Genomic DNA, 21,769 nt, shown 5'->3' with positions numbered 1-21,769 from the left:
GGTTACTGAAGATGTAACGGAAATTGATGAGACTCAACCTTCTTCAGTCGGTCCCTCTAAGTATGTTGGGACAACACCTATCCTCCAGCTTGGCTAGGAGGCATCTGGATGAAGAAGGCTGGTCAGATGACCCTTGGCCAGAGAGATGAAAGAAAGCCCCTCTCTTAAAGGATGCTTCCTGCAAGTCGATTCCTGGGCAAGTTACCGGTTTAGCTGGTTGAGATGAAAGCCTAACATAGCAGAGTGTGGCCCTGTCACCTTCCTTGTATTCCTCCAATTGACCATGAATTTATGGAATTCATATAAGAGAAGGCTGGAGCCCAGTTGTTAAAGTACCATACTTTTCGGAGTATAAGACTCACTCCCCCCCCCAAAAAAAGAGGGTTGAAATGTTGGCGCGTCTTATACACCGAATACAGCCATTTTTTGCCTCCTGAAACCCTGCCCCATGCATCCCGTTTTCACCAAAAACAGGCCCGTTTTTTGCAAAAACGGGGCCTGCAGAAGGTTTGAGAGGCCTGCAGAGTGCTCCTGGGGGCTGAGGAGGGCAAAAACGCGACACACGGGGGGTTTGGGAGGCCAAAAACGGGCCCGTTTTTTTTGCAAAAATAGGGACTTTGTTACCCTCCCCAGCCCCCAGGAGCACTCTGCAGGCCCCCCAAACATTCTGCACACCTCGCTTTCGCTAAAAACGGGCCCGTTTTTGGCTTCCCAACCCCCCATGCATCAGGTTTTTGCCTTCCCCAGCCTCCAGGAGCACTCTGCAGGCCCCCCAAACCCTCTGCAGGCCCCGGTTTTGCAAAAAATGGGACACACAGAGGGTTTGGGAGGCCTGCAGAATGCTCCTGGGGACCGGGGAGGGCAAAAACTTTTTTTTTTCATGTATACCTCTTTGAAATCTTGGTGCGTCTTATACTCCAGTGTGTCATATAGTCTGAAAAATATAGTGGGTTTCTGTGTGTGGAAAAGTACAGGCAGTCCTCAATGTATAGCTACAATTGAGCTCAAAATTCCTTTTGCTAAGCCACACAGTTGTTAAATGCCTCATTTTACGACCTTTTTTGGCAGAGTTTTGCTGCAGTTGTTAAGTTGGTAACACCGTTGTTAAATGAATCTGGCTTTCCCGCTGACTTGACTTGTCAGAAGGTCACCAGAGGTGATCACATGACCCCAGGAGACTGCAACCGTCATAAATATCAGTCAGTTACCGAGTGTCCGGATTTTGATCACATGGCCACGGGGATACTGCAATTGTCGTAAGTGTGAAAAAGGGTCGTGTCACTTTTTTCAGTGCCGTTGTAACTTTGAACCGTCACTAAAATGGTTATAAGTTGAGGATTATCTGTACATTATTTTGTGGTTGTAAAGGGAAACATTGTATCCTGGACCTGATGCCCTGCATTTGAGGCAAAAGATTATTCAGAATTTTTAGATTGCTAAGCGAGGCAGTTGTTAAATCAGTCACACCCAGTTTTACAACTTTTATTACCACCGTTGTTAAGTGAATCACTGCAGTTGTTAAGTGAATCCAGCTTCCCCCATTGATTTTGCCCATTGGAAGCCGGCTGGGAAGGTTCAGAAAAGGCTGGTCACATGACCCTGGGATACTACAACCTTCCTAAGTACATGCCAGTGCCCGAATTTTGATCACGTGACCCTAGAGATGCGGTATCTAACATAAGTGCAAGGACATAAGTCACTTTTTTTCCCAGTGCTGCTGTTACTTTGAGTGGTTGCTTAATGAACGGTTATAAATCGAGGACTACCTATAATGCCTTTTCTGTTCATCCATTTGGTACAGATAAACATTAGGATATCTTAATATGAGGTCCTAATTGACTGGCTTTTCTCATTCTTCCCATTTCCTTGTTTAAAAACCTAGCCAAGTTGGAGCCCTTCAGTCTATATAACCTTTGTTGTGTGAGTCCTGAGCCTGTGCCTTGGGTTTTTATTTATGGCTGGCTTGGAAGCTGCCACAACAGTTCTTCTTGCAAATATTTACGGTAGGTTGAACTGAAATGCAGTTTTTGGTTTCTTTGCTGTCCAGAATAATGAGAGAAAACGAATCGATGTCTGCATGCATCAGGTCCTAGATTGGCCTTAGACAAAATACTTTGCAGGAACCTGTTTTTGTGCAGAGCAAAGAATGGAAAGCTAGCCAAAGGTTTCCAGTTTGTTGTTTGCTAAAAAGAAGAACCAGTCCAGCACTTGCTTGAACAGGGAGCACTTTGTGCTTTGCTTACTAAATAGTTCTAGTTTCCATATCATTATTTCCTTTAGGATTGGAGAATTCCAGCTTCCAGTTTGAAAATGTTTTAAGAATTCCTTGACTGAAAGTACAGGTAGTCCTCAAGTTATGACTGCAGTTGAGCCCAAAATTTAGGTTGTTAAGGGAGACATTTGTTAAGTGAGGTTTTTTTGCCCCATTTTATGATCTTTCTTGCCACAGTTGTTAAGCGAGGAACATGGTTGCTAAGTGAATCTGGCTTCCCCATTGACTTTGCTTATCAGCAGGTCGCAAAAGGGGATCACATGACCATGGCATATGGCAACCGTCATAAATCTGAACCAGCTGCCAAGCACTCAAATTTGATCACAGGACCACAGGGACACTGTGAAAAATGTAAGTCAAGGACTACCTGTATTGTTTTACACACAGATTAAACCACTAACGCAGAGAGCGTCTGTCGTGGTTTATTCTACAGGTAGTAGGCCTTGATTTACAACTGTAAGGGGCCTGCCCATATGCTCCTAAATCATGACATTTGTAAAGCAGGTAACCCACATGTCTGATCTTGATTTTACAATTTGTTTTGCAACGGTCATTAAATGAATGCTGCAGTTGTTAAAGGAAAGCTGCGGTTGTTAGTTGAACCCATGGTTCGCTCTGGGATATTTTTGCCAAAAACCAGAAGTAAATTTGGTTTATGGCAAAAACATCATAAATTGCAGTCACTTGACCGTGGGATGCTGCAAACAGCTGTAAATGAAAGCTGGGTGTCTGAGCACCTGAAATTCAGCCATGTGATCACAGTGGGGTGGCCCGGCCATCAGAACTTCAGAACCAGGTTGCAAGGCCTTTTTCCAGGGTCTGTCGTCATTTCAAACTGTCACCAAGCAACCAGTCATACGTCAAGGACTGCCTGTAGTTTCTCTTTTGTGTGGAATTGTCTGGAAATTCTCAGTCATCCAGGTCATGGTTGCCTCAAAGGTGCTTTTTCAAAAGGCAACTGGACTTCCTTTATTTTGCTTTGAAGGCTAATTGGTTAGAACTAAGGCCTTCTCTCTTCCCTATCAACCTGCCAGAACCAATGAAGCTTCTTGGGTGAGAAGTGAAACAAAGGAAGTCCAGTTAGTTGCTTTTTGAAAAAGCACCTTTGAGACAATCATGGGGAAATTGCTTTTTGGCCGATTGCTACTTAGGGCTTCTCCAATCTGATATTTCAGCATCATGGGGGGATTTTATCAGACAAAAATTCTGCCCTCTTGTTAGTGTTTTCTGTGGTTCTAGGGCAGTGATGGCTAACCTTTTTGCCGTCGGGTGCCAAAAGTGGGGGGAGCGTGGGGGGGTCATGTGCACGCGTGCCCACACCCATAATTCAATGGCCCCATGCTTGCACACGCGACCCCCCCACACTCCCCCCGTTTTTGGCATGTGACGGCAAAAAGGTTAACAGTGGACTTGGTAGGCCTGTTTTTCACCCTCCCCAGGCTCCAGAGGCTTTCTTGGAGCCTGGGAAGGGCAAAAACAGCCTTCCCCCCCACCCTCCAGAAGCTGAAAACAGCTCGTTTCCCGACAACTGGTGGGCCCGGAAGGCCCGAAAATCAGCTGGCCGGCGGGCATATGCATTCTGGAGCTCAGCTAGGGTAATGCTCATGTGCCCACAGATATGGCTCCGCGTGCCACAGGTTCACCATCACAGTTCTAGGGAATCTGTCAGAGATCCAGATCGGGAATGGTGCCTTTGAAATTCAGGTCACTAGAAAAGAGAGATGCCTGGAGATTGTTTTCAAAGGGATTGTAGTGAAAATCTCAGTGAGGCCTTTGATAATGGGTAGACACTGGATATACAGGTAAGTCCTTGATTTATGACCACAATTGAGACCAATATTTCTGTTAAGTCAGACACTTGTTAAGTGAGCTTTGCCCCATTTTACGACTTTTCTTGCCACAGTTAAGTGAATCACTGCAGGTGCTAAGTTAGTAACACGGTTGTTAAGTGAATTCGGCTTCCCCATTGACTTTGCTTATCAGAAGGTCGCAAAAGGGGATTACATGACCCCTGGGAGAGTGCAAATGTCATAAATGTGAGTCAGTTGCCAAGCGGCTGAATTTTGATTATGTGACCATTGGGATGCTGCGGTGGTCATAAGTGTGAAAATGGCCGTAAGTCACTTTTTTCAATGCTGTTGTAACTTCAAACAGTCACTAAATGAGCTGTTGTAAGTCAAAAACTCTACTGGTCTGTTCCAACAAGCTTGGGGATTTTATGTTGTGTATGTTCCTTCTATTGTCAGGAGTGAGACTTGATGTAAAGCAGGTCAGACTAAGCAACAAAAGTAGATTCTTCTTTGTATAAATGTTTGGTCTTTTAAGCAGGGGGTGATGCACAGACCCAAACACTCTAAACTGTCCCAGTTCAGTTGCCTAAGAATAATTTCTGATTCAGCTCTCTTGGACTGGGTTCACAAGCACATCAAGTTTATCGGTCTCATCAAAGTTAGCTTGTTGGGCAAACACTACAAGTGTGTGGAAACTCACATACAGAGACCAGTATGTGCTGTTTGATTGCTAGCATCCACTCCAAATTAAACTAGGAGCCATTAGGACACTACATCAGAGGGTAGAAAACATCCCCATCTCTAGGAATGCCCAAAAGAAGAAAAACAGGCACCGGAGGGCAGCTCTTAAAGCTTGCAGAGTATTCAAATTGGGCAATGGTAAATTCAATTTTTTTTACTATCGGTTCTGTGGGCATGGCTTGGTGGGCGTGGCAGGGGAAGGATACTGCAAAATCTCCCTTCCCACCCCATTCCAGGGGAAGGATACTGCAAAATCTCCCTTCCCACCCCACTCCAGGGGAAGGATACTACAAAATCTCCATTCCCACCCCACTCTGGAACCAGCCAGAGGTAGTGTTTGCTAGTTCTCCGAACTACTCAAAATTTCCGCTACCGGTTCTCCAGAACCTGTCAGAACCTGCTGGATTTCACCCCTGAAATTGGGCCTTTATAAGGAAAGAGAAGGGATGTGGTGCTTCAGTGGCTAAGACGCTGAGCTTGTCGATCGAAAGGTCGGCAGTTCAGCAGTTTGAATCCCTAGTGCCGTGTAAAGGGGTGAGCTCCCGTTACTTGTCCCAGCTTCTGCCAACCTAGCAGTTCGAAAGCACGTAAAAAATGCAAGTAGAAAAAATAGGGACCACCTTTGGTGGGAAGGTAACAGGGTTCCGACTACCTGGCTCTTCGGCTTTGAAACGGAGATGAGCACTGCCCCCTAGATTTGGGAACAACTAGCACATATGTGTGAGGGGAACCTTTACCTTTAAGGAAAGAGAAGAAGAGGATAACTAGCAGCAAGGTGGACAGATTTAGTTACATGAAAGTTGAGTTCACCATAGATAGACTTGAAGGATGAGGTTAGGGACAGGTTATCATGGAGAAAATCTATCTAGATAGTCGCTAGAAGTCAACACCAATTTTATGACACTGTCTAGATCAGAGATGGGGAACTATGTCACCTTTAGGACTTGTGGACTTCAACTCCCAGAATTCCTGAACCAGCATGGAAGCATTCATTGGAGGAATTCTGGGAGTTGAAGTCCACAAGTCATAAAACGGCCATAGTTCCCTAGGTAGATGCTAAAAGTCAGCACCCACTATCATCATCATTACCGTCAACATTAGTCCATCTTGGTAAAGAAGCAGAAGGGAATCTCTTCAAAGAGACAGGCCATTGACAGTACTGTGGGAATGCAAAATTAGGTTCATTCATCTTCCTCTCGTTTGTTCCAGCCTTCTGATTTTCTGGGTAAAAAACCCGGGAAGCCAGACATAAGATTAAAATGGATCAGACTAAGAAGGAATGCAGTACAGGTAGTCCTTGACTTACAACAGTTCATTTAATGACCATTTGAAGTTACAATGGCACTGAAAAAAGTGACTTATGACCATTGTTCACGCTTACGACCTTTACAGTGTCCCCATGGTCACACGATCAGAATGCAAATGCCTGGCAATGGACTCATATTTATGACGGTTGTAGTGTCCCAGGGTCATGTGACGACCATTCGCGACCTTCTGACAAGCAAAGTCGATGGGGAAGCCAAATTCACTTAACAACCATGTTCCTAACTTAACAACTGCCATGATTCACTTAATCGCTGGGCAAGAAAGGTGGTAAAATGAGGCAAAACCCACTTAACAAATGTCTCACTTAGCAACGGAAAGTTTGAGCTCAATTGTGGTCGTAAGTTGAGGACTTACCTGTATACTACAGCAAAAGAAGAGCAGAAAATGTTTAGCAGTCTGTGCGTAGTTCAAATTATAATTTAGACCACGTACCACACACAAACTGCTGCTCTCGGCACAGAATCTGAAAGAGGAATGTTCTGGAATGCACAACGTGCGGCTCCAGAGCAGCCTTGCCCCCTCCCTGTCTTCCTTGGCGAGGATTAACATGGCATTCTTTCCTTTGCCACCCTGCTGGCTTGATCTTTTATCCTTCCTTTTCTTGTAAGGAATTTGGTCTCCTTCCGAAAACGAGATTCCTTTGGGTAAGTAAGGCCGAGAGAGGCGGCCTGTAGTTCAAAGCCATCTGTCACGGGGCTTATACAGAGATTGAATTTGGAATTACTCTTAAAAAAACCCCAAAGATTACGACGTCATAGACTGGAAACGTTGAAAGGAACCGCGAAGATCATCTAGACCAGGGGCAGGGAAATGATGACCCTTTTATGAATGACTTGTGGATCTCAATGGCTGCTTCAGTGCTTCCATGCTGGCTCAGGAGTTCTGGGAGTTGGAGTCCGCGAGTCATAAAGGGCCCATCGTTCCCCACTTCTGATCTAGGCCAGGGGTCTCCAACAGGGGTAAAATCCAGCAGGTTCTGACAGGTTCTGGAGAACCAGTAGCGGAAATTTTGAGTAGTTCAGAGAACCGGCAAATATCACCTCTAGCTGGCCCCAGAGTGGGGTCAGAATGGAGATTTTGCAATATCCTTCCCCCAGGAGGGGGGAGGGAATGGGGATTTTGCAGTACCCTTTCCCTGGAGTAGGGTGGGAATGGGGATTTTGCAGTATCCTTCCCCCAGGAGTGAGGAGGGAATGGAGATTTTGCAATATCCTTCCCCTGCCACGCCCACCAAGCCACACCACGCCCACCAAGCCACGCCCACAGAACCGGTAGTAAAAAAAATTGGATTTCACCACTGATCTCCAACCTTAGCAACTTTAAGACTTGTGGACTTCAACTCCCAGAATTCCTCAGCCAGCAAAGCTGGCTGAGGAATTCTGGGAGTTGAAGTCCACAAGTCTTAAAGTTGCTAAGGTTGGAGACCCCTGATCTAGACGAGGGGTCTGCAACCTTAAACACTCAAAGAGCCATTTGGACCCATTTCCCACAGAAAAAAAAAACACCGGGAGCCACAAAACCCTTCCCGTGCCTGACTATTTCTTGAGCGGCCACAAAACTAGCATATGTAGTTGAATTAAAAGTTCTGTTTTCTTCTGAAACTTTTCTTTTCTTGGATTTATCCATGGTTGGCCTACCGGGGGTTGAAAAGCTCAATAAATCATGTGCCGGCGGGTGTCGCACATGGCGGTTGTGACGCATATTTTGAGTGACGGAGCTGCAGCAGAGGGGTGAGAGAGCCACATGCGGCTCCAGAGCCGCAGGTTGCTGACCCCTGATCTAGACCAACCCTCCATCTGGGGCAAGAATCCACTACTACTGCACGGATGGCCATCTGGTCTCTGAGCATGGATTGAGTTTGAAAAAAGAAATTGTTTTCTTTACAATGGAAAGAATATGCCACATGACACCCAGAGGTTGCTTTGAGGAAGACAGGGTTGGGTTTTGGGGTTGCTTGCTGTTCGTGCGTCTTGGCAGGAAACAGGTTAAAAGCTACATCAGGGGTCTGTCTACACCCGTTTTCGGCTTTAATTAAAAGAGGATGATTCAAGCCGAACTGAATTAGGTGATTTGTTTTCTCCTGTGCCTCTTTTTTACTCTGCTTCTTCCTCCATTAACTGCCATGTTGCCTCCTTTCTCTGAAATACGTTTCCCCAGGCAAAAAAAATTTTTTTTTAAAAAAAGTATGAGTCATTTAGGCGAGGAAAAATGCTAAGAAGAAGAAAAAAAAAAGATTGGTGTAATAAATCAATTTCTTCTAAGCATTCACACGCAAGAGCAAAAAAAAAAAAAAAAGCAAAAGATGTTAACTTAGGGCCTATTACAGATGGTCCTCGACTTACGACCACAATTGAGCTCAATATTTATGTTGTTAAGCGAGACATTGGTTAATGTCTCCCTTGTTGAGTTTTGCCCCATTTTATGACCTTTCTTGCCCCAGTTCTTAAGTGAATCTTCAGTTGTTAAGTTAATAAGGGCCCAGCAGAGATTATACTACATGAGACTTCTCAGGAAACAACAACTGGTTGAAAAACTGCTGGTGACCTTCTACCGCTGCATCATAGAGAGTATTTTAACTTACTACACCTGTGTCTGGTTTGCCAATTGCACAGTGGCAGATAGGACAGCACTCCAGAGGGTCAACGTCATTGCCCAGAGGATCATTGGTTACCCTTTCCCCTCTTTGGAAGAGCTTTCTAGCTCCCGCTGCCTTAAGACAGTTCAAAACATTCTTAAAGAGCCATCTCATCCTGAGCACCCCTTTTTTTTTGAACTATTACCATCTGGCAGATGGTACAGGTCAATAAAAAACAAGGACAAATAGGCTGAAAAACAGCTTCTATCCCAGGGCAATAACCATACTGAATTCTACGGTATAGTAGAATTCGGGTTTTCAATATCAATTATATAGAATGTAAAGGATGTGTGTTTGGGTTTTTATTTTTATAGTTCTAATGTACACCGAAGACGGCATTTATTTTTGTTAATTAAATTTGCAATGTAAATTTGCATTACTTTATTGCAATGACAATAAAGTAAACTATAAACTATAGTAACAAGGCTGTTAAGTGAATCTGGGTTTCTCATTGACTTTGCTTGTCAGAAGGTCGCAAAAGGGGGTCACATGATCCTGGGACACTGTGACCGTCATAAATACGAACCAATTGTCAAGCCTCTGAATTTTGGTCATATGACTATGGGGATTCTGCGATGGTCATAAGTCTGAAAAACGATCATATCTCACATTTTTCAGTGCCGTTGTAACTTGGAACAGTCGCTAAACGAACTGTTGTAAGTCAAGGACTACCTGTATTGTTTTGGAATGCCTTCTGTTTAAAGTAGAAATTTGAGTAGCTTAATGCTCCCTCTTGCTGAAAGCAAATTGATTTGCCACCTCTCCTTCTTCCTCCCATCTCCCATTTTTTTTCTTCTCTTCCTTCTCCTCTTCTTCCTTCCTTTCTTCCTCCCTCTCTCCTCAAATTACACCCCAGTATGACCTCATTTTGACCTAGAGGCAAGAATCTCAAATCCTGAGCTGCTTTATGAAAGGGCACAATTAGTCATCCCGCGTTCCCAAATAATTTCTGAGCCCTAAATGCTGATCTGAGAGGCAGAATAGTAGAGTGAGTATTATTCAAGTTGGGTCAGGTCACTTAAATCCTATAAATGATTGCGGTTATTTGCATCTGTGGTGAGCCATACTTGGTGGGGTGAGAAAAACGGGTAAGATGAGGATCCGGTAAGAAATTTGGCAGTGATCATTCATTGTGTATTATAAATTTAATGGACAGAGTTAAATGTGTTTCCCACAAACCCCCAAAGGCTTTCTTGAAGAGGGCAGAACGCAGATCGTAACCTTCTGATAAACGTCCAGGTAACTTAGATCACAAATTATTGTAATAATTCTCATGACTAGAACAATTCCAAAACAGCTGTTTTTATTACTAGACTATCAGAACCAAAGAAAATGTTGTCTGAAATTGAACCTGTTAATGTAACATATAAAAAAGAGAAAATTGTGGGGGTTTTTTTCCAATTGTTTTTAGGGCAGCCGTTCTGAAAATGTGGCTTCAGAAGTCCCCAGAAGTTTTCATGGGGTCCACGAAGTCAAATATTTTAAAATATCCCAAGTTTTAATTTCTAATACAGTAAATCTTGACAGATGTAGTCCATATAAACCAGAGTTCTGTGGGATGCTCAAGCATTTTTAAGAACCTAAAAGGCGTGGGAGAAGGAGTGGCAGAACCTAGCAGTGGGCAGAGTCAAAAAAGGAATCGGTCTAGAATCCTTACATAGCCACAAGTGGACTAAATCTAAACTCCCTTAAATCCCATGGACCATTAGCTAATTCCAAGAGATGCTAATCATTAGTTGAGAAGATTCCTGTGCGTAGGCTGTTTAGCAATAAATCAATTTAATTCACAGGTGTCAAACTCGCAACGTCACGTGACGTATCACAATGTTTTTTCCCTTCGCGGAGCTGGGGTTGGTGCGGCCTGTGTGTGACGCATCCGGCCTGCGGGCCGACAGTTTGACACCCCTGGTTGAATTGGACCTTCACCTGTGGAACTGATCTTTCTCACCTGACAAAGGGGTCCCGAGATCAAAATGTTTGAGGACCAGTGCTTTAAGGCATCCTTTCTGCAGGGCAGTCCTGGTCTAAAGCAGGGATGTCAAACTCACATTGTCACGGCGGCGTCATGTGACATATTGGGACTTCCCCCCCCCTTCATTAAACCGGGCATGGGCGTGGCCAGTGTGTGACACATCTGGCCCACGGGCCAGGAGTTTGACAGCCCTGGTCTAAAGCAAGAATGGGCAACTATCTCATAACCTGTGACTTTAATTCCCAGAATTCCTGAGTCAGCATGGCTGAGTCAGGAATTCTGGGAGTTGAAGTGCACAGGCTGTAAAGTTGACATAATGGCCCACCTCTGGTCTAAAGTTCATTGCTATGGGCGATTAGCACCCGGGCTATTCAAGGGCTCTAGATAGCTATAAACCATCTTTTTCTTCTTTCCCATGACCAGAAGTGCACCCTTCCACCATCGCTCTCATGAACGGGGACAGCTTGCACGAGAACGGCAAGGAGGAGACCAGGCAAAATGAACATGAAGATCCAAACCATACAGACGACCAAGAGGTCATTGTCATCCAGGACACTGGTTTCACAGTTAAAGTCCATGCGCCGGCGGTAGAACCCTTTCCCCTACAAGTGAGTATTTCTGCAAAGCCGTTTGGTCTAACTTTCTCTGCAAGTCCCCAAACCCTGATGCCAGTTTACTTAGCAATTGTTGCCTCAGATTCCTCTTCCCCATCCTGATGCCCTCCAGATGCATAGGAACCACGGACGCCAAATTTCCTATCCAGATGCGTTGGCATTTCCTGATGAAATCTCATTTGAGATGGGATTCTGAATTGATCCAGAACTAGGCTTTGAATTTAGACTACATTAGATTAACAGAGTTGGAAGGGACCTTGTAGGTCATCTAGTCCAACCCCCCGCCCAAGCAGGAGACCCTACACCATTTCTGACAAATGGTCCAATCTCTCCTTGAAAGCCTCCAGTGATGAAGCTCCCACGACATCCGAAGGCAACTTCTGTTCCATTGGTTGATTGTTCTTACTGTTAGGAAAATTCTCCTTATTTCTATGTTGAATCTCTCTCCTTGATCAGTTTCCATCCATTATTCCTGGTCTGGCCTTCAGGTGCCTTAGAAAATTGCTTGACCCCTTCCTCTCTGTGGCAGCTCCTCAAATATTGGAACACTGCTATCATGTCACCCCCTGGTCCTTCTCTTCACTAGACTAGCCATGCCCAGTTCCTGCAACCGTTCATCGTATATTTTAGCCTCTAGTCCCCTAATCATCTTTATTGCTTTTCTCTGCACTCTTTCTAGAATCTCAACATCTTTTTTATAGTGGTGACCAAAACTGGATGCAGTATTCTAGGTGTGGTCAATTTGTTGCATAGCTACTTGCTGATCCATGTGGAGTAATTACAGAATAAATGAAGCTTTAATTATCTATGGAGATTCTTAATCATCCAGGTCCTGGTTGTCCCAAAGGTGCTTTTACCAAAAGGCAACTGGACTTTCTTCTTGGGGTTTTTTTTTTCGTTTGAAAACCTTTTGCTTCTCCTTCAAGAAGCTGCTTCAGTTCTATTTAGCTTTCTCCTAAAGAAGGCTTCTACTTAATTTTTTCAGGTGTTCTTCAAAGAAAATGTATGAAAATGTATCCCACCTACAGCATGGTGGACCATTAAATACACAAACCCTCTCTGGGTAACTCAGTAATCTTGCCAGATCCACACTTCGCTTTCATCTCTTTCCTCTTTTAAGGACTGGAAACAATCTGAAAAGCCCAGGCTTCTGCAGATGTTGGCTTCTTTGACAATTCTGTTTACACAATCTTCTGCAGCTTGGCCAAAGTTCAAATAAGTGAGCAAAGAAAGTAAATAATTCTCCCCCGGGGGTTAAATTCTTCTAGAGCAGTGTTGGAACTGATTGAATGCATTTTTATTAGAAAAACAAGAAAGGCTGCATTTGGATGGAGTGACATATTGAGGATTTTCTATAGGGTAGGTTTTAGAGGAGAGATTGAGGCACACATAAACATGCTGGCTGGGGAATTCTGGGAGTTGAAGTCCACACATCCTAAAAGTTGCCAAGGTTGAAAAACACTAGCGTAGACTATTCTGAAAGAGAACCACTTTGGGACAGTGGTTAAGGCAGCAGGCTAGAAACCGGGAGACTGTGAGTGCTAGTCCTGCCTTAGCCACAAAGCCAACTGGGGAATCTTGAGCCAGTCATTCTCTCTCAGCCCTAGGAAGCAAGCAATGGAAAACAGCTTCTGAAACCTTGCCAAGAAAACTCCAGGGTCTAGTCTAGACATGAGTCAACACTGACTCAAAGACACACGCACAAACTAAACCCATTCTGTGAGAAAGTTTATTCACACTGTGTTAAACCATAGTTTGATTAATAAATCATTAAATGGCGAGGTCCACTAACAGATGAAGCCCATAAAACCGTAACAGCCAAGTACATATAACATTATAAGAGCCCTGGTGGCGCAGTGGTCAGAGGACAATACTGCAGGCTACTTCTGCTGACTGCCAGCTGACTGCAATTTGGCAGTTCGAATTTCACCAGGCTCAAAGTTAACTCAGCCTTCCATCCTTCCAAGGTCGGTAAAATAAGGACCCAAAATTGTTGGGGGCCGTAGGCTGACTCTGTAAACTGCTTAAAGAGGGCTGTAAAACACTGTGAATTGGTATATAAGTCTTAAATGCTGTTGCTATTATAGGCAAAGGGTAAACAAAATGCCTTACACCTTAGCAGGAGAGTCAGACATGTTTTAAAGCCGTTTACTGTAACTTTGCAGAGTTTAAGTATTTTGGGGGCCAAAGTATTGCAAGGTCTCTCATAAACACAGATATTGCAAGCTTTGACTGTTTATTTTGGCCATTATGGCCAGTGGATAATATCTAGATCTATTGTGGCCTACTTGTAGCAAAATGTATGAACCAAGCCAGACTAGTAGTTTGACTTGAATGTCCAGAGGAGCCAAATCAAGCCATCTTATGTATCCTTCTCCACCTCATTTTATTTATTTGTTCAACTTGTATGCCGCCTTTCTCCGAAGACTCAAGGCGGCTTACAATGCATTTAAAAACCATATACAAAAACATTAAAAATTAAAACATTAAAAACAATTAAAGCCCATTCAAACCATTCATGGCCGGATCTCGCCAGATCGTAACAGCGAGATCAACGGCCCCAGGCCTGCCGGAAAAGCCAGGTCTTCACCGCTTTTCGGAAGGCAATAGGGTGGGGATGGTCCAGACCTCAGGAGGTAACTGGTTCCAGAGAGACGGGGCAGCCACAGAGAAGCCCTCCCCCGCGGGTCCGCCAGCCGGCACTGTTTAGCTGACGGGACCCGGAGGAGACCAACTCTGTGGGATCTTACCAGTCGATGGGAGCTATGCAGTAGAAGGCGGTCTCGAAGATAACCTGGCCCTGAGCCATGTAGAGCTTTAAAGGTAAGAACCAACACCTTGAATTGTGACCATAGACCAATAGGGAGCCAGTGCAGCTCAAGGAGAATTGGTGTAATGTGGGTGTACCTAGGTGCACCCACGACAGCTCACGCGGCTGCGTTCTGGACCAACTGTAGTCTCCAAACACTTTTCAAGGGTAGCCCCATGTAGAGCGTGTTGCAATAATCTAACCGTGAGGTGACAAGGGCATGAGTGACTGTGAGGAGAGCCTCCTGATCCAAGTAGGGTCGCAATTGGTGCACCAGGCGAACCTGTGCAAAGGTCCCCCTAGCCGACAGCTGACAGATGTTGTTCTAATCTTAGCTGTGAGTCTAGGAGGACACCCAAATTGCGAGCCCATTCTGAGGGGGACAATTTCTCCCCCCCCCCCCGAACCAAGTTGAACAAATAATATAAATCAAGCCATCTTATGTATCCTTCTCCACCTCATTTTCCAGATCCAAAATCTGGTGATCTTCATTTACACAAAGGAAGGAATTATGTTCCTCTTTGTGCATTTAGGATTCTGCCTCTTCCGTAGGATTTGGGATGAAGTCCATATCTCTTCCTGTTCCTGCTTTCTGAATTAACGTGATTATTCCTTAAGCTTTTTATTTATTATTATTATTTTTGACTGTTGCTTTCAAAGAAAGTGTTTTATTTTAATATTCCCCCTTTTCTCCAAGAAGTTTATTATTCAACCATGTGGCTGAGGAATTTTGGACTTGAAGTCCACCTATCTTAAAGTTGCTGTGCTTGAGAAACACTGGCTTAGTGAATGGCTTACCACTGCACTTTTTAAAAACTTGGGTTTTATCCCTCATTTTTGAAGAGTACATCTGACTTCAATATGCGTTTTACTTTAAGTGCATCAATTGTATGTTTTGAAAACTCTTTTCACATGCCCTGTAAAAATCCTAAAGGAGAACTGAGGACAGTTGTGACCCTTCTCTCTTCTCTTGTCTGTTCCCTGCTCTGCAAGGTGTCTCCCCAAGAGATGGTTCAAGAGATCCACCAAGTTTTGATGGACCGCGAGGATACCTGTCACCGAACGTGTTTCTCTCTGCAGTTAGATGGCAATGTTCTCGATAACTTTGCTGAATTGAAGACCATTGAAGGCTTACAAGAAGATTCAGTATTAAAGGTAGTTGAAGGTAAGAACTGATATACAAGGAGTAGCTGAAGGCAAGAGTTGCTATCTAGAGCTGTGGTGGCGAAGCTATGGCACGCGTGCCACAGGTGGCACAAGACCCCTCTGTGTGGGCATGCATATGGTCGCCCCAGCACAGACAAAATGCTGCCAGACACGCACCGAAACAAGCGATGGGCAGAACAGGGCTCTGATTGGTGGATGCGGTTTCGTTTTGCGTCTCCCGTTTAAGTTGATAGACGGGCCTGTTTGCGAATGGTCCCGGCTCCTTTCCTTCTGTTTCGAAAAACCCTCCCCGGCCTTTCACTTTCCCTACCCCCGATTCCCTCCTGTAGTTGTCATTTGTTTGCCTTCTTTCAAAAATTACACAGATACACAAGCAAATAACCTGTGTGTTGATGAGACCTAATTACAAAGAATGGTGTGTGTGTGTGTGTGTGTGTGTGTGTGTGTGTGTAAGACTAGACTAGAGGGATCTTGCACACCGCTCTCTAACTCTGGAGCAATAACCGATCCCTCGCTGCCCACCTCCTTGCCCCGTGCTTGGTCCCCTTGGTGTGTTCTTTTCCTGTGGCAGGATTGTCTCAGATCATGTGCAGAGTGCCTTCGTGTGCAGAGTGCCTTTCAAATCAACCCCTGCAAATTTCAGCCCTTACCAGAGTAATAGAAAAGTCCTTCCTAGGAAGAAAACTGGAACTATTTCTCCTGGGTATTCTGGAAGGGAAAATGGGAAAAAATATACAATATATCATAGTACACATACGGTGAGTAGAATTGTGATAGCACAAAATTGGAAACAACCAGATATCCCTCTGGACCAAATTATAATTAAAAAAATATATGAATGTGCAGAAATGAACAGATTATCGATAGAGATGAAAGAGAGGGAGGACTCCGAGTTCTATTTAATATGGAATAAATGGTATTCCTGGCTGGAGAGTAAACATAAAACTTAAGGGATACTTTTGTTATGAGATCAAATTGTAAATAGAAGTTAAGATAATGTAAACAAGGATGTAAGTTTAAGATAGAGATTTTGTGTAAAGAGGTTAAATAGGTTAGAGATACCGATGCAGAAAAGTTGTTACTAGTATTGAAAATTGGATACGTTTGTCTTTGTTTATATTTTTTGTGTGTGTCTTGTTTTTTGTGTATTATGTTTCTTTTTCTACTGTGTATTTTAATCTTTGGAAATTTAATAAACATTTTTTTAAAAAAAGAAAAGAAAAGTCCTTCCTAAGAATTCAGTTAGCCATTTATCTCTAGATGGTGTCTTCCAGATATGGTTGATTCCAAGCATGTTGACTTGGAATTTGGGGGGATTTTGATGTATCTGGATAGACTATTTTAAAGAAGGTTGCTGTAACATCTGGTGCCGGAGGACTCAAGCATCCAGATGTTCCTCTTAATTTTCAAAAGATGGAATTGATCAAGAAAATCCTTAAAGATATGTAAGACTCAGGAGAAGACAGTGTAAAAAGAACAAAAAATGGAGACGTTGCATTTCTTAGATTCCAGCAGCTTGTAACTGCACCTGCACTATAGTTTTAAAGACATTCCGTGCAGAATATATTTTATTAAGTAACTTTGTATTTGTAACTTACAACATTAAGTGGAGTATTAACTTCAGTTGTTGCTCAATTGAAGCTGGTGAACCCAACATTTTTAATTTTGTCCATTTTAATGCTTCTTTTGGATATTGCAGTTAAGTATCCTAAGGCATGATTTTTTATTTTTTTTTAGTGTAAGTAAAAAGATTAGGGTATAAGTCTAATAAAGAAGAGAGCTGAATACAGCTTAAGTTTTCAACTTAAGACTGTAATGGAACCTGCCAATTATGGTCATAAGTCACGACAGATGTAAAACGGGCCATCGTATGACTGACCCAATTTTATGACTCTTTTTGTGGCGGTTGTTAAATGAATGCCAGGGTTGTTAAGCGAATCTATTGTTCATTATGGGACATTTTTGCCCAAAGCACATTAATTGTCATGTGACAACGGGATAATGCAAATTACTGTAAAAGAGGGGCCACTTGCCAAGTGCCCAAAAGGCAGTCACATGATCTTGCATGGGCTGGCCATCAGAACTGCTGATCAGAACTGATCAGAACTGCCATCAGCTGCTGTGGCCTAGAGGTGGAGCTCTTGCCTCACAATCAGGAGGTTGTGAGTTTGATCCTAGGTAGAGGCAGATATAGGGTCTCATGCTTGGGCAGGGGGTTGGACTAGATGACCTGCAAGGTCCCTTCCAACTCTGTTAATCTGTTAAAATTTTGGAACTGGGTTGTAAATACCTTTTGGGGGGGGGGCAGTCCTTCGTAATTTCAAATAGTTGCTAAGCTACTGGTCATAAGATGACAGTTATCTGTAATGATTTTTGTTTTTTTGTTTTTTACTTTTGTCTACTCCTCTACATACTTGAAAACCTTCCCAGAGCCATATACAGTTCGAGAAGCTCGGATACACGTCCGTCACGTCCGGGATCTCCTCAAGAGCCTTGATCCGTCAGATGCCTTCAATGGTGTTGACTGCAACTCGCTGTCATTCCTCAGCGTCTTCACCGATGGGGACCTTGGAGGTATTGAGAAATATGGGGCGCTTGTGCAAGTGGGAGGGAAATGTCTTGCTTAGTCTCTGGAGCTTCTCAAACATTTAGGTCGTGGTTGTCCCAGTTCTAAGATAGAAATGAAGAAGCTTCTTGGATGAGAAGCAAAACATTTTCAAGGGGAAAAAGCCAAGAAAGTTCACCCAAAGAGGCAACTGGACTTTCTGGTTTTTCTTTGAAGACGTTTCGCTTCTCATCCAAGAAGTGTCTTCAGCCTCAAGAGCTTTCTTTCTAAGGGCCAACTTTTCAATCTCTTCTTGGAATAGCAATAGCACTTATATACCGCTTCATAGTGCTTTTACAGCCCTCTCTAAGCGGTTTACAGAGTCAACATATTGCCCCCCCCAACAATCTGGGTCCTCATTTTACCAACCTCAGAAGGATGGAAGACTGAGCCAATCTTGACCCTGGTAAGATTTGAACTGTCAAACTGTAGCTAGCAGTCAGCTGAAGTAGCCTGCAGTGCTGCACTCTAACCACTGTGCCACCTTGACTGAATTGGACCACAGATGATGAGATAAATTAATTTGTTCTCTCTTCTAAATTCACCTGCTGGGTCTTGATGATGTTAATTTTTTTTTTAATCTCTCCTCCTCCCATGTTTTAATTCTAGAGAGCGGCAAGAGGAAGAAGAAGGGTACAGAAATGGAGCAGATTGACTGCACCCCTCCAGAGCACATCTTACCCGGGAGCAAAGAGAGGCCTCTGTGCCCTCTTCAGCCTCAGAATAGAGACTGGAAGGTAGCATCCGTAGATCTGCAAATGGGAAGCTGATCATCTCTTCTAGCACTTGTTCAAAATGCCTCTTTCCACTCACCTGTCTCCTCCCAGATAAACCCCACCTTTATTATCCCATGCCAAGGAAGCCCAACAAAGAGGCAGGCATTGCTTGGTCAACTGCATTGTGGGTATTTCCTATGTAAATTCCAAAGGAGGGGGAAAAACATTGAAACACTACCAATGGGACTGGTCCATACGGTAATGTTATTTATGTGTATTGCGTTTGTTGTTGTTGTTTTTTTGCTGATGGAGCGGGAGAGAGGGAAGGAAGGACAGAGAGAAAGAAAAAGAGAAAGAGACTGAAATGGAAGTAGAAAGCCAAATAACCCCACCTCCAAATGCAAGATTTATTTTCCTTCTAAAAATACAGGAAGCCACTAAACAAGAAAGCCACTAAGTAACTAAGCCACTAAGAAGCCAGGTAGTAGTAGCCCTTGTTTAGTGACCACTCGTCGTTTTGCCAAGGGTCTGAGCAGTGATTGGGTACCCAGGCCAATTTGTTCTTTTGGATCCAGAGAGGACATATAAAGGGATTTTAAGGGATTTCATTGTTACCTCAAGCAAACAAATTTAAAAACATAACCTAAAAAGCACATATACCATGAAAGTTGATATCCAGATCTCTTATAAGTTTCTTTAAAAAAAAAAAAAGTTGGCCACGCCCACCCAGTCACATTACCCCCCCACCAAGCCACACCCACAGAACCAGTAGTAACAAATTTTACATTTCACCACTATAACAACCCCAAGGTTTTTATCAAAATCAGGCACCTTGTGTCCCTGTTGTGGTGAGGAGACTGCAAGATCTGATCTTGGCTGGCTGGCACATGATTCTGGAATGGGAATCGAAAGTCAGAGACTTCCACAATAAGAAAAGCTTTGCAGCTTCATGACGGTTCCTTTATTCAATAAACCAGAATTTTAAAAAGCAGTTTATCTCAGAATGAGCTCTAAACATCTAGACTTTTAATTTAAAGGAGAAACCAAAATATGTCACTAAGCTCCTCGAAATAACAATGGTTTTCCACATTGCCACTACACTCCTTTAGTGACTGTTCAGCAGAGGTGGTATTCAGCCGGCTTGGACCGGTTCATCTGAACCGGTAGCAGAGATCTCGGGTGGGCCCGCAAGCTCCCTTTCAATGAGAAGGAGCTGCAAGGAATGAAGAGCAGAGTTTTACAGTCAGGTCCAGAAATATTGGAACATCGACACAATTCTAACATATTTGGCTCTATACACCACCACAATGGAGTTGGAATGAAACAAACACAATGTGCGTTAACTGCAGACTGTCAGCTTTAATTTGAGGGTATGTACATCCAACTCAGGTGAACGGTGTAGGACTTACAGCAGTTTGTATATGTGCCTCCCACTTGTTAAGGGATCAAAAGTAATGGGACAATTGGCTTCTCAGCTGTTCCATGGCCAGGTGTGTGATATTCCCTCATTACCCCAATTACAATGTGCAGATAAAAGGCCCAGAGTTCATTTCAAGTGTGCTATTTGCATTTGGAATCTGTTGGTGTCAACTCTCAAGATGAGATCCAAAGAGCTGTCACTATCAGTGAAGCAAGCCATCATTAGGCTGAAGAAACAAAACAAACCCATCAGAGAGATAGCAAGAACATTAGGCGTGGCCAAAACAACTGTTTGAAACATTCTCAAAAAGAAGGAATGCACCAGTGAGCTCAGCAACACCAAAAGACCTGGGAGACCATGGAAAACAAGTGTGGTGGATGACCGAAGAATTCTTTCCCTGGTGAAGAAAACACCCTTCACAACAGTTGGCCAGATCAAGAACACTCTCCAGGAGGTAGGTGTATGTGTGTCAAAGTCAACAATCAAGAGAAGACTTCACCAGAGTGAATACAGAGGGTTCACCACAAGATGTAAACCATTGGTGAGCTTCAAAAACAGGAAGGCCAGATTAGAGTTTGCCAAACAACATCTAACAAAGCCTTCACAGTTCTGGAACAAGATCCTATGGACAGATGAGACCAAGATCAACTTGTACCAGAGTGATGGGAAGAGAAGAGTATGGAGAAGGAAAGGAATTGCTCATGATCCTAAGCATACCACCTCATCAGTGAAGCATGGTGGTGGTAGTGTCATGGCGTGGGCATGTATGGCTGCCAATGGAACTGGTTCTCTTGTATTTATTGATGATGTGACTGCTGACAAAAGCAGCAGAATGAATTCTGAAGTGTTTTGGGCAATATTATCTGCTCACATTCAGCCAAATGCTGCAGAACTCATTGGACGGCACTTCACAGTGCAGATGGACAATGACCCAAAGCATACTGCAAAAGCAACCAAAGAGTTTTTGAAGGGACAGAAGTGGAATGTTATGCAATGGCCAAGTCAATCACCTGACCTGAATCCCATTGAGCATGGATTTCACTTGCTGAAGACAAAACTGAAGAGAAAATGCCCCAAGAACAAGCAGGAACTGAAGACAGTTGCAGTAGAGGCCTGGCAGAGCATCACCAGGGATGAAACCCAGCGTCTGGTGATGTCTATGCGTTCCAGACTTCAGGCTGTGATTGACTGCAAAGGATTTGCAACCAAGTATTAAGAAGGGAAAGTTTGATTTATGATTATTATTCTGTCCCATTACTTTTGGTCCCTTAACAAGTGGGAGGCACATATGCAAACTGCTGTAAGTCCTACACCGTTCATCTGAGTTGGATGTACATACCCTCAAATTAAAGCTGACAGTCTGCAGTTAACGCACATTGTGTTTGTTTCATTCCAACTCCATTGTGGTGGTGTATAGAGCCAAAGATGTTAGAATTGTGTCGCTGTCCCAATATTTCTGGACCTGACTGCATATAGAATAGAATAACAGAGTTGGAAGGGACCTTGGAGATCTTCTAGTCTAACCCCCTGCTCAAGCAGGAAACCCTACACCACTTCAGACAAATGGTTTATCCAATATCTTCTTTAAAACTTCCAGTGTTGGAGCATTCACAACTTCTGCAGGCAAGTTGTTCCACTGATTAATTGTTCTAACTGTCAGGAAATTTCTCCTTAGTTCTAGGTTGCTTCTCTCCTTGATTAG

General features: G+C 43.6%; 1 protein-coding gene across 2 annotated transcripts in view; it reads left to right on the top strand.

Annotated features, from left to right (window-relative positions):
- The window catches only part of CLUH (clustered mitochondria homolog), a 109,442-nt gene that overhangs the window by 30,923 nt on the left and 56,750 nt on the right, over nt 1-21,769 (top strand). For both annotated transcript variants that reach the window (XM_070932057.1, XM_070932056.1), the window contains exons 2-5: nt 11,160-11,344; nt 15,153-15,324; nt 17,757-17,900; nt 18,541-18,668. In XM_070932057.1, the coding sequence (XP_070788158.1) occupies nt 11,160-11,344; nt 15,153-15,324; nt 17,757-17,900; nt 18,541-18,668 (629 nt within the window). The remainder of the gene's footprint in view (nt 1-11,159; nt 11,345-15,152; nt 15,325-17,756; nt 17,901-18,540; nt 18,669-21,769) is intronic.

The sequence above is a fragment of the Pituophis catenifer genome, unplaced genomic scaffold (genome assembly GCF_029215685.1).
Source record: "Pituophis catenifer annectens isolate HBS135680 unplaced genomic scaffold, rPitCat1.0.hap2 SCAF_1, whole genome shotgun sequence".
NCBI lineage: Eukaryota > Metazoa > Chordata > Lepidosauria > Squamata > Colubridae > Pituophis > Pituophis catenifer.
This window is presented reverse-complemented; position numbering and strand designations above follow the sequence as displayed.